The 17,461-nt window shown below is 39.2% G+C and overlaps 1 protein-coding gene and 1 long non-coding RNA gene across 2 annotated transcripts; both read left to right on the top strand.

The window, feature by feature from the left end:
* The first annotated feature begins 1,680 nt into the window (after positions 1 to 1,680).
* On the top strand, positions 1,681 to 3,654 carry LOC119126644. Its single transcript, XR_005098672.1, has 4 exons — positions 1,681 to 1,731; positions 1,805 to 1,910; positions 2,563 to 2,665; positions 3,479 to 3,654. It is a non-coding gene; the product is annotated as an uncharacterized LOC119126644 (long non-coding RNA).
* A 318-nt stretch (positions 3,655 to 3,972) lies between these two features.
* piwil2 (piwi-like RNA-mediated gene silencing 2) lies at positions 3,973 to 17,329 on the top strand. The gene is made up of 19 exons (XM_037257832.1): positions 3,973 to 4,032; positions 4,192 to 4,302; positions 4,620 to 4,737; positions 5,834 to 5,958; positions 6,930 to 7,010; positions 7,082 to 7,195; positions 7,412 to 7,600; positions 8,669 to 8,753; positions 8,988 to 9,080; positions 9,263 to 9,403; positions 9,527 to 9,640; positions 10,254 to 10,442; positions 10,759 to 10,860; positions 11,991 to 12,107; positions 12,479 to 12,567; positions 12,644 to 12,749; positions 13,197 to 13,450; positions 15,956 to 16,063; positions 16,785 to 17,329. Exons 1-19 carry the CDS (start codon positions 4,019 to 4,021, stop codon positions 16,939 to 16,941), a joined length of 2,307 nt encoding a protein of 768 aa, XP_037113727.1. The 5' UTR covers positions 3,973 to 4,018; the 3' UTR covers positions 16,942 to 17,329.
* The last annotated feature ends 132 nt before the right edge of the window (positions 17,330 to 17,461 follow it).

Genomic DNA, 17,461 nt, shown 5'->3' with positions numbered 1-17,461 from the left:
GTTACTATTATTACTAATAATAATAATTGTCACCGTTCCAAAGGGTATTTTTACTTTAGGGGGCAATAAAGTCCATTACGACATTAATTGGCGGTGAATGATTGGCAGCTATTGTACACCAATGGTATACACCTCCTCCTATTGGATGGCCCAATAGCGCTTGAGGGCAGGTACAGTTCCCTCACTCACTTACTTTTAATGACGACGACAGTTGAGAAGTTTGGTAAACGTTTTTCAGCCAACTAAGTGTGAGTTTTAACCTCCATAATACCGTTTTATTCCACTGACATATTGAAATTGGTTGGTTAGTTGAGTAAATACAAGTCAAGCAACCGTGACTTGTTGCTGACGTCATCTTGATTAGCGGGCCAGATGTCTCCACAACCTTAATACTCAATTTGCTTCGTGGCGTCTCGGTTGTAGTAAGTATTTGACAACGTAAAAGAAATGTGTTGAAGAATATATTAATGTGTTTAATAACATTGAAACGTCGGGGAGGAATGGGACACGTTTGAAGTGATGGGGGAATCCGGCCGGCACTGGCGCTAGCTAAATTACATATATTTGGCGCCATATTTGATAAAACTATTCCAACGAATTCGTTGTCCTTATTATTTACATTTCCCTACCCATCCGCACTCTAAAATTCAAAATTATTGATAGGAACGTGACAACAAATTACAGCCATGTTACCGAAAAGAACTGGAATTAAGAAACAAAACCGTATTCAACTTTTGTCTGTGTGCGGCTTAAGGCACAAGAGCAAAGAGAACCATAGTTAATTGATACAAGCAAATGTAACGACTAAGTGTGTCATAAAAACTATCTCTGCAGTGCGACCCCGGTCTGGCTGTTGATATCCTGCTGGAAGACTACTATTTAAAGTTAGGTGAAACAGATTTTACCGTAATGTATCATTTTCATCCTCAGTGTAGACATTTGATGAAACTTAGTCTGCATGTCCCAAAATATCTCAAAAGTGTGTTCTATATGTAGTTCTTATGTAGCAGCTATCTTTCAACACTTTTGGTCTTGTGTGTGCGATAAACAGTAAAATACTGCATAAAAATTCATGCATCCATCCATTTTCAACAACGCTTATCTTGGTCACAGGAGCGTACTGGAGCTTATCCCTGCTGACTTTGACTATAACTTATTCCAGCTGACTTTGGGTGAAAAAGTGGACTACACCCTGAACATATGTTCACACACCAGATGGACTGAGGTTGCATTTAACATGGAACTTGAACACAAACACTTACACACACACAAAAAATGTATTTCACCCCAAAATTCTAATTGAGCATTAAGATATACGGTGAGAACATAGCCTTAGGTACCGCAGGATACCATAATACCGCCCAATCCTCTAAAACATTAAGATTTATTAACAGGAATTTCTTCCCTTTGTGCTGCAGTTGAAAGGAAATATTTCAAGTGGACAAGATGGATCCAAAAAAGCCACCTGACTTCAGTAATATGGCGGGCATTCCTTGGCGGGGCCGTAGTAGAGGGCTTGCTGTAGCCAGAGGATTTTTCCCTCCTACTAATGTCCTACAAGTACAAGGCTCTGGTATACCTGCTGATAAGCCTTTAGCTGGACACGGTAGAGGGCTTCAGTCTGACGATGGAGGACATTTTGGAGTTCACTCAACAGAACCCAAGACAGGCATATCAAGAAGCACAGAGGTTCCGAAGGTACTTGCAGAAGCAGCCCCCACCAGGAAAGAGGTAATCGAAGACTGAAAAGTGTTTTGTGTCAGTATCATTTATAAAAAAAAAAATCTATTTACTCTTTGTATAGGTTGACTCGCCGTCACGTGGTCAAGAACCTGCACTGATTTCAATGTTCAGGGGAATAGGCTTTGAACCTTCAGTGGCCTCAAGAGGAAGAGAAACATTACGACTTGGTGTGTATACAATTATTTTTGTGGTAATTGTAGTAGTGGATAAAAAAAAAAAAAAGATGTATCTGCTTGGTGCATTTTGGTGAAGTGGGTGCTTATCCATTTCATCCATAGGTATTATAAATACACCTTATTGCTGTCGTGAAACACAATACAACAATAAATACGGCCAGTTGCGTCTCCAACGGTCAAGCGATCGCCCTAAAACACAGATGTATTTATTGCGTGTGTAAAAGCGAGTGGATCACTCCGATCACAGCCTGTGCCATGGAGATGCTTGAACCTGAATATTTTTCTGATTGCCTGTAATAGGCTCCACCTTTGTGTTTCATCTATGAAATGGAGAGGATCATGACACAGGGATGAGAATTTTCCGCGGATTTCTGTGTTTTTTTCTGTTGAAAGTATTTCCCTATTTGCTTGGCGGATGGAGATGCGATCAACAAACCACTCTTCTCCTCAGTGACCGTGTCACATAACCCTCCGCCCAGCAAAGCGCTGCCGCACATCAGCAGTCCACAGCCTTTTTACGAGTGTATAAGGAGTCCACTGTTCACCAATAAGGACAGAATTGATGGCAAACGCATTGCAAATTTCTAGGGAATTTTGTAGTTAGTCGTATCGTCACATTTTAACAATGCAATTATTTTTGCAGGAAGAGAAGCAGTCGAAGAGGTGGAAGAGTTAACGCTGCCAATTCCGTATGTAGAAGCCAGTAGCCCACAGATTGGCCACCGCCAAGCAGTGATCGGCAGAGGGTAGGAATGACAAGATGACGTGTTGTGATAGAATGGGATCATCTACGTTTTTGCATTTGTTATGGTGCACCATTGTTTCATGCAGGACTGGAATCTATTTGCGGTAGTGGTTATCTGGCAGCAGGCCAGTGTCAGAGGCTGGCACAGGGGGTGGTGGATTGCTTGGTTGCCCTTTAGAACTTATGATTTTAATAGATTGCTTATTTTAGTGGAAGCTATTGCTTCATTGAAAATAACTAAATTCAACAATACTTCATTTGTAACGTATGATAAATCAAAATTTTAATAAATGTTGACGTCAAATCAAACACATAGCAAGTTTGAATAAATACAAAATGAAGGTAATGTGTGCTGTCAGCTACTATTCCACTGATTTTTACTGATGTTTTATAGTTTTTGCCATGGTATCATTTCAGTACCTCTGTTGTGGTACTTAGCGCAGGTATGGTTTTGAGGTAAGATATTTGTTGTGGAAACACTTGTAATGGCACAATTTTCATTCAAGTCTTGCTGTAAACATGTTAGTTACAGCGGAGAGTAACCAACTATGAACAGCATATTAATTGTTACAGTTTACTCTATGGTAATACTGAATGGACCCCAAAATAGTAACACACCGTAAGCATAATTCAATAGTATGTCATTTGTTGATCTTAAGATTTTCACAGTTTTGAAGTTGGTGTTTAATGTAAGTTACACCGTACCAATTGCATATCCACCAAATATTTTTCCCATTATTAATGAAGTGTCAATTATGCTGGGTTATTGCTATGCGTTGTATTAAAGCCTGGCATGGCCTATGAACTGTTGCAGATTTCTTGGCCAAGAAATTTCCCCAAGCATGATGGTGGGAGTTGGAAAAGCATTAAGTCCTGCGCTTGGACTGGGACAAAGATGTCCTTTACCTCTTTCCTCCCTTCCTCTCCAAAGTGTTCAGGCTGGTTCTCTTACCTCTGAGGCAACAGCATGCCATCCCTCCGAGACCTCTGACACAGGTAATAAGCCTAAACGTTTGAAAACCACTTAGGGAGCAGAGCATCCAATGCATTAACATATTCTATCATAGATGGGACTTGAAAAATGTTTCCTTCACTTTATTAGTCATAAAGGGTTAATGAATCCCTTTTCGTACTCGAGTCAAGTAAGCAATAACCTATCCTAAATTAGGTCATATTACATCCATTCATTACCACATCAATTAAAACAAAACTACAATCCTTAAACTAAGAAAAAGAAATACTTGTGTAACAATTTACTAATTGTTTACTAATACAATTCTGTGAAGAAATTGTGTCCATTGTTCAAGCGGCCCAAGACCCTGTGGCTACTGCACCAGGAAAGAAAGAATTGAAAATGGAGGCAGTCCAGTAAGATTACTTTTTTACCTCTAACTCTTGTTACGAGTTTAAATGCTTTCGCTATCCCTTTTGGTCATGTGAGCAAAGTGTTATCCATTTGGTAATAACTATTAAATTATCTGAATATCATTGATCTAAATATTTTTGTATGTGTGTTTTCTTGGTCAGCCTGCCACTCAACAAGGCTGGATCAAAAGGAACTCCAGTAACTATTGGCTCAAATCATATTCCAATTTACTGCAAGAACAAAGCTGTTTATCAGTACCATGTCACATTTACGTAAGTAATTTTGATCCCGGACTTCTTTTTACTTCAGCAGACAAAACAGCATTAGTAAATGTGCGTTTGTGCACTCTCTCTCGTGTAACGTCAGAGCTCCAACTTGGTGTCGTGGAGTGTTGTTTGTACAGTCTTCTACAAGTTTTATGGAAATATACCATATATGTAATTTATCGACCTATGATGATGTCCAATGACATGAAGATTCACTTTTGGATGACTGAGCTTTCATTCTCTCGATACACTGTATTCTTTTTCACGTATATACATGTGTCTGAAAATATTTGTGACAATTTGTATATCCCCTCTTTTCCCAGACCAAATGTTGAATCCATGTCAATGCGCTTCGGAATGATGAAAGAGCACCACTTGACCACAGGAGAAGTTACAGCTTTTGATGGTTCTATACTCTACCTTCCCCTACAACTGAAGAATGTAGGTATTAATTTAGGAGCACATGCCAGTGTATTATTTATGATCTGCCTATATATTAGTATTTACCTTCCCTACTAAGGAAGCCAAGTGCTCAACTCCATTATGTCTGATCAGATTTTCCTGTAAGATTATTCTGTAATCTAAGGCAGGGGATAGCTATTTTTTTCCTATTGCATTTTCATCAGGCAAACCTGTTGTAACAAAATCAAAAGATAATATTCTGGTTTTGTCATGGCATTGATGTAACTGATACTAATTGAAACATTGTCCAAGTAAGTTTCGTTTTAATGCGGGAAGGTTCACGGTACATGGTCTGTTCACTAATTTGAGTACGTCATATATTTCTTGCTTATAGCATTGGAAAAACGATACTGGTTATTAACAGTGACCCCTTTGCTTAAAGTGTACCAGTGGAGCTCAGAAGAAAAATATATATATGGTTTGTCAAGGAGATCTCTATCCAAATGTGTTTTTGGTTACTACATTGGTTGTATTCAAGCAAGCTTCTAAGAGCTCTGCAAAACTATTTGTCAAGACGCCTTTACTGCAGCCATGTTGCTTGGGAGAAGAGGAGCCGTGACGTAGCGCCATTGTCAGCCGTCATGGCTCGGCCGCCTCCTCAATACACTTGCGTTCAATACGCCCTTTTCCCAGTCAGATCCTCATGAATCCCAGTCATTCTCGCAACCAAAACATTTCCCATTTACTGAACTAAATTTGATAGGTTGCCATTTTTGAGAAAATGAAGTTACTGACTCGGAGAGAAAACGCGATAGAATTTTAGAGTTGGGCTTAACATGTAGATACCCCAATTCTGCAACTAGTTGTCATGGTAACCAAATTAGTACTAAACTCTGATGTAGTAGTAATGTGGTGAAGTGAGCAACAGATTATTCATGGCCATAGTGTGTTTTTTGCCTTTAGCTTTGGAAGTTGACATAATTTCTGAAAATTTAATTATTTCACTTTTTCAGCCTTGCTGCACCCTCCCTGAAATAGTTGGGAGCCCGTTTTAGTCTCAGACTACAATTTGAGGATTGTTCATATTGTTAAATTGTAAATGTATGTCTGAAAGTAAAATTTGGTTAATTCACAGGAGGTGGTTCTTACGAGTTTGAGAAGAACCGACAATGAAGAAATCAAAATCCAAATACAGATGACAAAGATATTGCCACCCAACTCGGAGCTATGCATCCCACTCTACAATGTCGTTCTCCGGAGGTACACTTTTGAATTTAAAGACCAAATGTGAAGTAAACTTGGCCAACTATATTTTAACGGCTAAAATCATTTTAAGCATGCTTTTGTTTTTTCAACGCAACTCACCCAGGTTCTTAATTAGACCCATAGCAACGCGCTTAACAACGAAAATGCACGTTTGCAATTTCCGGTGAGTGACGTCGTTTCAAAAAGGCTGAGTGCCAGTCAGCCTGTGTTGATTGTCCCGTTCACTGCTCTATTCCATTGTTATCGCCTTGATATGGCAAAATGCATCAGAGCTGTGTGGCCATATATTCATATTCAGGCCAATATTGTTTGAGTAGCCATCAGATAAGAATTGGGCACATACTAAATAGATCAGTTTCGTTTTATCAAAGCAAATGTATTTCACCGTGGTGTCGACGAGTGTTCTTTATGAGAACCATTTTGCTTATGATAAAGGGTTTGCAAAAATATAGGCGGGATTGCAAAAAGTTTAAAAAAAATGTCTGCTGTCTTGCCTTACCAATGACAATGTAGGACACCAACCTGCTATGATCTGCTCTGTGCTAGCAGAATAGAAACGTATCATGCGTAATTTAGAACATGGCACAGCCTCAAATTTCAAACAATAACGCTAGGCTAATGACCACAGCCTATATAACTTACTGCTCTTCAAATCTCAATGGTCTCGCCTCCACTTGATGTCCGGTGTTTTCCCAAAATGACAACCAGTTCAGGGTGTCTGCCACCTACTGCCGATGACTGCTGGGATAGGCTTCACCACACCCGTGACCCCCGTGGGGACAAGCGGTGTAGAAAATGGATGGATGGAATGTATGAACTAGAAATTAGTTTTTCGTGCTTTATTTTTTGTGTTATGTTAAATTACTTGTGAGACGAAATGATCAAATTTGTCATTTTCTGAAAAGTACTTCAAACTTTAAAATGTCTTGGTTTTTAAAAAAAAAAATTCTTTCTTCTGATTCAAGGGTCATGAAAATGATTGGATTGAAGCCAATCGGGAGAAATCATTATAATCCAGAAAATGCAGTAGTTCTTGACAAACATCGGTATGTAGTATCTTGAAATGCTACCATAAAGAGGCTTTGTTCAAATCCGTTCAAATAAATGTGTTTTATAGGCTGCAGGTATGGCCAGGCTATTCAACATGTATCAAACATACAGATGGAGGTCTGTACCTGTGTGTTGATGTCTCCCACAAAGTCTTGCGGAACGACTCTGTGCTGGAAGTCATGTGAGTTAATGCAAAATTATTAACACAAAACAGTTCAATCATTTGAATGGTAGATTTAAATATTTATTTGATGTTGACCAAATGACAAAAGGGTTATCATCAATTGGTCAAATGATTATTGATTGTTGAGACAAAGCAAAGCTGTCTTTCAAAATACATAAAGCACAAATGGGCATGTAATTTAAAACTTACATTTGACATGTTTTCTCCTGACAGGAATATTCTCTACCAACGAAGCAAAGAGAAATTTAGAGATGAATGCACCAAAGAACTTGTTGGAAACATCATTATCACCCGCTACAATAACCGGACTTACCGCATTGATTCCATTGAGTGGGACAAATCACCCAAAGACACCTTCACCTTGATGGATGGCACAAAAACCACTTTTGTGGACTACTACAGGTGTGACAACTGTGTTTGAGGTCATCATTGAGCAGGGAAAGTAAACATTGAAACATGGCTTAAAGTACTGCGGCATATATACCAGAATTCCAGTGCATACATTTTTTGCGTAAGATCCAACTTATATATGCGTGTTCTTCCTCACTCGAGCAAATCAAATGGCAAAATCTACCAATAATGTGACAATATGGCACACATTGATTTCAAAGTATTATAGACATTATAGAAATAGAAAATCATGATAGACATTACAGAAATAGAATAATCCTCACATGCACGCGACTTTACAGATAGTGATACCTCTACTTACGAACGCCTATACTTACAAACTCTTCGAGATACGAACTGGAGCCTCGCAATACTTTTGCATTTACTTACGAACCAAATTCCGACTTCCGAACCGGTTACCAGGTACCCCTTGCTCCCACCCACCTGTCTCCTTTGCTCGGCCATTCCCTGTTCGTCTTGGCCAGTAACGTTTTTTGGCACGAGCAACACAGCAGCGGCATTTTTTCATGTCACGTATTACAATATTTTGCACCGCAAAGGTTTTCTATTTTTCATATTGCTGTGTGGGGAATTGGCAATTTAGCGCCCCCTTCAGCTGCAGGCCGGGCAGACTAGCCTGAGGCTAGTGAGGAGTTCGTTATTGGGCCTACTTATTGGCTCGTAATCAGCCCGGAATGTTCACATCTGAAGCTAGTTTTTTATTGTTTATTTAATTAATAATAAGGGTTTTTTTTTCCCCCTACTGTTTCTACTTACAAACTGGATCGCAGAACGAATTAAGTTCGTAAGTAGAGGTATCACTGTATTAACATACGTACATTGTGTTACAGCTTTTGAGGTGTGCCAACAGTGTCAACAACTAACCCTAACTACAAAGGCCCAGTTGTTCAAAACTCTATTTTTCTAACTACTGGTTAAGTAGATTCAACCGATCTTTAATTTTAATGGCACATGATTAACTTTGATGCTGCATTTAACTAACAGCGTGATTAATCATGTTTTGGACAATACCTATTCATCGATCAATTAACTTTATCTTTTATTGTCTATTAATCATAGCAAGCACTATGGAATTATTATTAAAGAAATGGACCAACCTCTTCTCATGCATAAACCAAAAGAGCGTTCCAAGCCAGGTGGAAAGGTAAAGGTTTTCAATTTCTGTTTATTAACTCAATGCCACGAATGTAACAAATGTTTTTCTTGAGTCCTTCAAATATAAATCTGCAAGGAAATGTAAATGAACTTCAAATGTCAGTACTTAGAAACAGCAAATTGAGTGACGTGGCCAAACATGACTTAATGGAATATCATTTTAATGAAAAAGAATGACTTACACTGATTTCACACTGAATACTTTATAACTTATTATTTTCAGCAAGTCATGACTGGAGAAATCTTAATCGTTCCTGAGCTTTCGTTCATGACTGGGATCCCAGAAAATATGAAGAAGGATTTCAAAACAATGAAGGTACATTTGATCAGAATTTCTTATTTCAGACACAAACAAAAGTATTTAAGGCACAATTTTAATTTGTTTTTTACCTAGTCCTCGGTTAAACTATTGTTCTTAGCTTGTGTAAACTGTAAGTACTCTCAAAGGTATCTGTCATTGGCTGGCCACTATTAAAAATTTGAATTTAAATATTTTAGGACCTGACCATGCACATTAATTTGAATGGCGACCAGCACACTCTTTCAATAAAGCAACTTTTGAAGAACATAAGCGCTAACCCCGACAGCCAAAAAGAAGTCACCAAGTGGAACCTTGAATTTGCCTCGGAAATACTGCAAGTAAGTTATACTACTGACAAGGAGAATATATTTCTAGAAGTATACCTACGTATGTTAAACTATACGTTCACTTGTCAACCCAGATCTGCTTGATGAAGTGGAATTTCATTTTCACTCTTTCAGGTAAAGGGTAGAATTTTGCCTCTTGAAACCATCTGTGTCCAAACATCGTCGTTTACAATCGGTGCTGATGGATCGTGGTCCAGAGATGTTGTGAGGGATGCTTCAATTAGCTCAGTAAGTAACTGGGACATCTGATAACTACTTTTTGATTAACAGACGAAACTTCGCTTAAAATAATTTTAATTTCATTCATGATTATAGTGATCGCTCTAACTTAGATGTCTGATTTGTTTATTATGGTCTGAGTTGCATTGCGTTATTCTTGGTCATAGTCTTGGTACCTTTGCTTACAAGTGGGGCTGCAGCAAACAATGTTTTTGATAATGAATTAATTAATTTGATCCAATTCAATGATCCAATATTTTTTACTGTTGCATGGCATATATTTAAGTGTCATTATTTGAATCTAACATGCATTAATTATGATTAATTTACTGTTATGGCTATAAACAGGAAAATAGCCACAAATACATACATATTAATCACTGTTTTCCAAAGTTTTTATTTTTGTGATCAAACACAAAGATCTGCTTTCATGGTAACGACATGAAATTTGAAACTGTAATGCTTGAGTTGAACATTTGTAAGTAAACCATCTTATCCCTAAACTTGGTCATATGAGAAATATCTCATTTTAAAAGCTTACACAGGAGCCAGTCTTGCTTATGTTTTAGCTCAGTCAAGTTTGTTTTGGTCGTTGGTATTCATTGTCAAATCAATCTCTTAGGTCCCCCTAAAAAAATGGGCCATTTTCTACCCTTGCCGCTGTGCAGACCATGCTGAAGAGTTTATTTCAACCTTGAACAAGGTGGGTGGGCCTCTCAGGATGCAAGTGGCTCGTCCTGTGTGTGTAGAGCTGAGGGATGATCGCACAGAATCGTATGTCAAAAGCATCCACTCTCAGCTCACTAGTGAGGTAAGACATGCATTTTAACAATAGACATTCTGCCTACGATTCCCTGCTAATTTGAACTTTTTTTTTTTTTTTTTTAAATCAAGTTGCTCCATAATTTTAAGATGTACTGTAAAATGACTGGGACGATTTTACTATTGAAATGATTGTGGTATTTAGATTCATGATTTCTTATGGCGAGAGTAAATTGAAAACCCCAAAATTACGATGTTGATGATTCTTGTTTGTAAATGAACACAATATATTCTAGCCGTGTTGAAGAAAAGAAAAAAACAAACATTTAAGGATACTGTCTTATATTTTTAATTCTTGTTCATAGCCTACTTTGCAGCTTGTAGTGTGCATCCTGGTAGGGAACAGAGAAGATCTCTACAGTGCCATCAAGAAGCTCTGCTGTGTTAAAAGTCCCATCCCATCCCAGGTATCATACAGTAGCTAAAAAAACAAGTGACAAACTTTAAATCATAGTTATAGAGATTAAAGTTAAAGAGTTGTTCCTCAAATTAAGTCATTGATTGGCTGAACTGCTGTACAAGAAAAAACATATCGCGCTTTATATTCCATTTTGGGATGTGGCTGTGACGTGGAAAAAGTGAACGCTGTGAATACCTTGTGGTTGCACTGTAACAGGGGTCACAATCCTTTTTACTCAAATTACCTTTACTCATGGTATTCTGTGGCATTAATAATTCATGAATAATTCATTAATAATAATATTCATCTGATCATCGTATTTCTCACAATAATTAGGAAACAAATATCAATATGCAACTTTTAATGTAAATCTGTGTTGGTTTCCCACATTTTCAAATGCTTATTTCTGTAAAATTCCTTGTGAATCTGCTACTGTATTTTCCGGACTATAAGCCACAAGCTTTTTGCACAAGCTTTAAACCCTATAGTGCCGTGCCGCCCAATTGACACAAACAAGAGACAGAACGAGATTAAGATGGACATTACTGGTGAAAGGAAGTTTTTATACACAAATCCTCATTATGGGGGACAAATGCATATGATGTTGCTTTTACGTTAAAGGCAGTTGGTTTGGCTTTTAACGAAGGAACTAGAGCTACTCATGTACTATAGAGATTTCCTCTTGCCACTAGAGGGCACTGGGCTATTGGTGATGACGTTTTGTTGTGTCACCCATTTCTCCGGAGCTATACGTGTAGTTCATATCGCATTGCCAACTTTACCCCAGTAAGTGGTCCCATTTTATTTATTATTAGTGTGTTGCTAGTGTTCCCTGCACATTAAGTTTATTATGGTCGTTGCTGAGATTATACATGTTTGTTTGCAAAAGTCCTTCATCTCTGTCAATAAACGTTATATTAATAAAAGGTATGCGTCCAGAAAGAACCATTTCTTTCCTCTCAATCTTAGCGTATACTCTCTTACAAATGGTAATTAAACATTAAAACACCTGCGGCTTATAGTCCGGTGCGGCTTGTATATATATATATATGAACAAACCAAGATTTTCCCCTAATTTTAGCCATTCCGGTTTATAGTCCAGGAAATACGGTAACTTAGTTTTGTTTTGTTTGCTAGGTTATCAACATCCGGACAATTTCCCAGCAACAGAAGTTAAGGAGTGTGGCCCAAAAAATACTCCTGCAAGTGAACAGCAAATTAGGAGGAGAACTTTGGACTGTCAATGTCCCTTTGGTAAGCCCCGTGCTTATCAACAGCCACAGTGTTTGTGTGCGGGCATGAGAGAGAGAGAGCGAGTGTGTGGGCATGTGCATATTTGTGTTAAATGTAGATACGTATGTAGTATGTGTATGTTTGTTTTCGCAATCTAAAGTGAAACAAGATGTTGTTTTTTCTAAAACCTTTTCACCACTGATGAGACCAAGCCAAAAGTGTTGCAACAAAGTATTAGTTTGAAAGTGTGTGCATTTATACAACCAAGAGATTGTAACTGATTTAATTTTACTCTTAAAAGAAAAAAAATTTGGGGAGTTGTACAGATTGTCATAATGGTGAAAATGTCTTGGTCACATTCGCACAAATTTATATTTGCAAAAACCTCATAGAAAAAAATAATGGTGGTTGGAGTTGATGTCCACCATGACACCAGCAAGAGTCGCCGATCAGTCATGGGCTTTGTTGCAAGCACAAACAAGTAAGTCTTTTTCATTGTTAATTGGTGTCAAATCAATGTTCATCCCTACGTTGTTGTTTTTTTGTTTGTTTTTTAGCTCACTGACTCGCTGGTATTCAAGAGTAACTTTCCAAGGACCCAATGAAGAAATCATCAATGGTTTTACAGTTTGCTTGTTGGATGCACTGCACAAGTATCATGAGGTAACACAAAGAAAATTACAAATTAAACAACAATTTAAGAGTATGAAATACATGGATGTATATAGCATTTAGAAGAATGCACATATTTTTATTAACATTTTTATGAGTGTTTACAGTTACCAGCGTGTCGAACAGTGAACTGACTGAATAACTCGTATTGAACCAAAATGGTTGAACCGATCGGTTGCTTTAGTCAAAAACCACCCCATGATATACAAATCCTCTTATGCTTGTTTTGGTCTGGATTTTTATCGGCCAAGGTTAACAGAGTCAATTACTACATACTGTGTTGTATACTTTGCAATGTTATTTGGAAAAGACGTATACTTTGCAATGTTATTTGGAAAAGATGTGTGTGTGTGTGTGTAATGTAACATTTTAAGGACAATATTTTACTGCTTAATTGCTACAGTGTTTCCAACATATATATATAAAACTTCTACATAGGTCAACCATCACTTGCCAGAAAGGATTGTGGTGTATCGGGATGGCGTGTCAGATGGTCAACTCAAGATGGTTGAGCAGCATGAGATCCCACAGCTAATCAAATGCTTCGAGACGTTTCCCCGCTATGAGCCCAAGCTTGTCTTTATTGTAGTCCAAAAGAAAATCAGCACTACCCTCTATTCATGTGCTGGAAGCAGCTTTGGCGCGCCTTCACCTGGAACTGTTCTGGATCACACACTCACCCAAAAAGACTGGTCAGTGCGTTTTTTGGTTTATTTGTTACTGCCAGTTTTGTTTTACTACTGTACCGTATTTTCCGCACCATCAGGCGCTTCGGGTTAAAAGGAGCAGACTCAATTCCGGGTGCTTTTCTGTACTTAATCCACAGATAGGACGCACCGCATTATAGGGTGCATACATGCCATGACTTGCGGTTAAAAAAAAAAAAAAAAAAACATGTTAGGTCTAAATACCATCAGACATTAAACCATACTGGAAGGAAGAGGAGAAAAGAACCAGAACAGGTTTACTCGCGAGGAGAACGATAGAGAGCAAACTCAGTTACAATCTCCATCAATTCTGAGTTCTCACTTCACGTGCTCCTCTATTTAATGTTTTGGTTGCCCTGGTTACAGAGGCGTTGCTACACTAAAGGGAGGGGAGATAGTGTCTGTAGCAACGCTTATCAGCTAAGGAATGTAGTGTGGTGTGAATTAGCACTTCATTGTCGGCCCGTGACCCCCGCAGACTTTGTCCTTCTTCATCAACCAACTGTTCTTCTCATGGTTGGCTGATTTGTCCTCGAGTGGGATCAGATAACTTGAATTGCCGCTTTCCTGTGGAACAATGCAACTAAACCTTGGCTAACTTTATCTACTTGGTAAAGTAACACACAATAATAATAAGTAACTTGTCCTAAACACTTCAACACACATTAAGTAAATGTAAGGTAACTGGTATGCAGTTCCTTAAACAAACATTGAGTAAATATAGGATAACTTGTACGCAACTACTTCGAACTGTATATAACACTTAACAAAGAAAAACAGTTCTGACCAACAACAATCTATGAACCAAACCTACAGTAAGATAAAAGGAATGAAGTTCCTCTGAACCAAATAAGAACATTTCGCCTATGCAAATAAGCTTGGCTCATTGTTAGTGAAGGCCTCCTACAGGAACAAAAACACACAGATAGCATAAGGACAGGAAGGAGACATATGGCTGACAGGGATCAAAAGACATCCCTGTCACTAAAAAGGAAAAACCTAGATGAAAGGAAAGTCATAAACAGTAAAGACAAGGCCTCCAGGTCTGGCAGGCCAAGGCTTCACTTAAATTATCCCAACAAAACGTCACAGGAGCAATGCAGTGAGTTCAGTCGTACTTTATTCTATTTAATCGTGTATTGTACTCATGTTGTTAATCGATATTACTGTATTGGCCCGAATATAAGACGACCCTAATTATAAGACGACACCCTCTTTTTCAAGACTCAAGTTTGAAAAAAGACTTTTTGGCGCCATCTAGCGTTGTAAATGGGTTTATTGTCTAGGCCCCGAATGTAAGACGACCCCCACTTTTTCAGTCTTATTTCAATGCAAAAAACAATGTCTTATATTCGGGCCAATACGGTAATATACAAATCCATCAAAGTCCTCATCTTCTGTATCCAAATTACACAGTTGGGCAAGTTCGCCATTAAACATGACAAGTTCCCTCCTGTCATTGTCACGTTATTTTTCGGCAATGATACCGGCTTTCCAGAAAGCTTGAGTTGTGCCTCGAAAACATGTCTCTTTGTCGATGCCATTTTAGATGGTTATGATGCTGTTTGCGTTGCACAAACGATAGTATTTATTTATCAATGGCGGCGGAGGTATGTACTCTACGCGTTACTCTGATTAGTTTTCTGCCCCAATCTACGCAAAACATAACATCCTCTGATTGGTTCATCGGGTCTACATATTACGGACACACAAAACCCTGAGACTGGAAGGTTGTGGGTTCAAACCCCGGCCGGGTCATACCAAAGACTATAAAAATGGGACCCATTCCCTCCCTGCTTGGCACTCAGCATAAGGGTTGGAATTGGGGGTTTAGATCACCAAATGATTCCCGAGCGCGGCACCACTGCTGCTCACTGCTCCCCTCTCCCCCAGGGGATGGATCAAAATCACACGGGGATGGGTTAAATGCAGAGAATTTCACCACACCCAGATGTGTGTGTGACGATCATTGGGACTTTAACTTAACTTAACATAAAACAACTTTACAGATTTTGGAATTCGGTACACACAAAGGGTGCACCTTATTAAAAGGCGCACCTTCGCTTTTAAGTGCACCTTATAGTGCGGGAAATACGGTAATTTCCAGAGCATATTACTAAGCTGATTTTCCTTTGTGCTCATGTTATGCGCTGCCGCCCAGTGAGCTGGTATCTATGCTCAAAAATTGACCGATTGCACTGGTAAACAGCAAATTTAATCAGAGATGACTTTGTCTCTCAAAACATATCTTTAATATTGATTTAAAAAGGATAAAAAAATTGTAGCACGACACTTTTTTGTTATTTTCAGTTTGAAGGTTTCAGGTTTGACCTATAAAAGCTTGTGCAACATGAATGTTACCATGTGTTGTATTTAATAGCTATGGTGTGTCAGAAAAAAAATACACGTTTCTGATCCTAACCCTTAATGCATAAAAGTGCTGTCACAAAGTTACAAGTCTGTCTTCCCCCTTTTCTCCACACACTGCAGGGTGGACTTCTACCTGATGGCACATCACATTCGCCATGGATGTGGACTTCCTACCCACTACATTACCCTCTACAATACAGCGAACCTGCTGCCTGACCATCTGCAAAGGTTTCCACTTACACATACATGAGAATAGAATAGAATCCGTGAGTAGTCACCCCCTCCGTGAGTAGTCACCTTATCGTGGTGGGGGGGTTTGCGTGTCCTAATGATCCTAGGAGCCAAGTTGTCTGGGGCTTTATGCCCCTGGCAGGGTCACCATTGGCAAAAAGGTCCTATGTGAAGGGCCAGACAAAGCACGGCTCACACAAACCCCTTATGTTGACTACAATAAATGGATTTGGTTTTCCCTCGCCCGGACGTGGGTCAATGGGGCCCCCCTCTGGAGCCAGGCCTGGAGTTGGGGCTCGAAAGCAAGCGTCCGGTGGCCGGGCCTCCGCCCATGGGGCCCGGCCGGGCACAGCCCAAAAAGGAAATGTGGATCCCCCTTCCCATGGGCTCACCACCTGTGGGAGGGGCCAAAGGGGTCGGGTGCAAAGTGAGCTGGGCGGTGGCCAAAGGTGGGGGCGGTGGCCAAAGGTGGGGGCGGTGGCCAAAGGTGGGGACCTTGGCGGTCCGATCCCCGGCTGCAGAAGCTCTTGGGACATGGAATGTCACCTCTCTGACAGGAAAGGAGCCCGAGCTGACGTGCGAGGCAGAAAAGTCTGAATGTGTAACCACAGTTTACCATGCCTCTTTCTGCTTGACTTCTATAAATGTTCAGACATTTTTAGTCATTGTACTGCTTCAAAGGCTTATTTTAATTACGTTGATTTTTATACACCAACAGGCTGACCTTCAAGATGTGCCATTTGTACTGGAACTGGCCAGGCACTATTCGCGTTCCAGCTCCATGCAAATATGCACACAAACTGGCTTACCTTTCAGGACAGTACCTCCATTCAGAACCCTCCATCCAGCTGGCCGACAAGCTTTTTTTCCTTTGAAACACACAAACTATTTTCCTGCGAGTTATTGTTAACCAGTTATGGTGTGAAAGGAAAGAAATGTTTGAAAAAAATTGTTTTAAAAAATTAAAAAACTAGAATTAGAGTTGGAAGTCTTACTGTAGGATTTTTGTTATTCACTCTAACCTTAAATGGCATCTTACTAGCCATGGACAGCCTCAGCATCCGAGATGAATAAAGACAGGATAGAAACTGGACGAAATGCATTCTTGGGGAAGCTTTTTTTCCTTTAAAACACGCAAGCTTTATTTTCCTCTTGAAACACCAGTTATGATTTCAAGAAACGTGCGAGTTATTGTTAACCAGTTATGGTGTGAAAGGAATGAAAATGTTTGAATAAAATTGTTAAAAAGAATTTAAAAAATTGGATACGAGTTTGAAGTCTTACTGTAGGATTTTTGTTTTTAACACTAACCCGAAATAGTGTCTTACTAGCCATGGATAGCCTCAGCATCTGGGATGAATAAAAACAGGATAGAAACTGGATGAAATCCTAGCG

Source organism: Syngnathus acus, chromosome 9, assembly GCF_901709675.1.
Source record: "Syngnathus acus chromosome 9, fSynAcu1.2, whole genome shotgun sequence".
NCBI lineage: Eukaryota > Metazoa > Chordata > Actinopteri > Syngnathiformes > Syngnathidae > Syngnathus > Syngnathus acus.
Note: the sequence above shows the minus strand (reverse complement) of the source record. Positions and strands in the feature narration are given on the sequence as shown.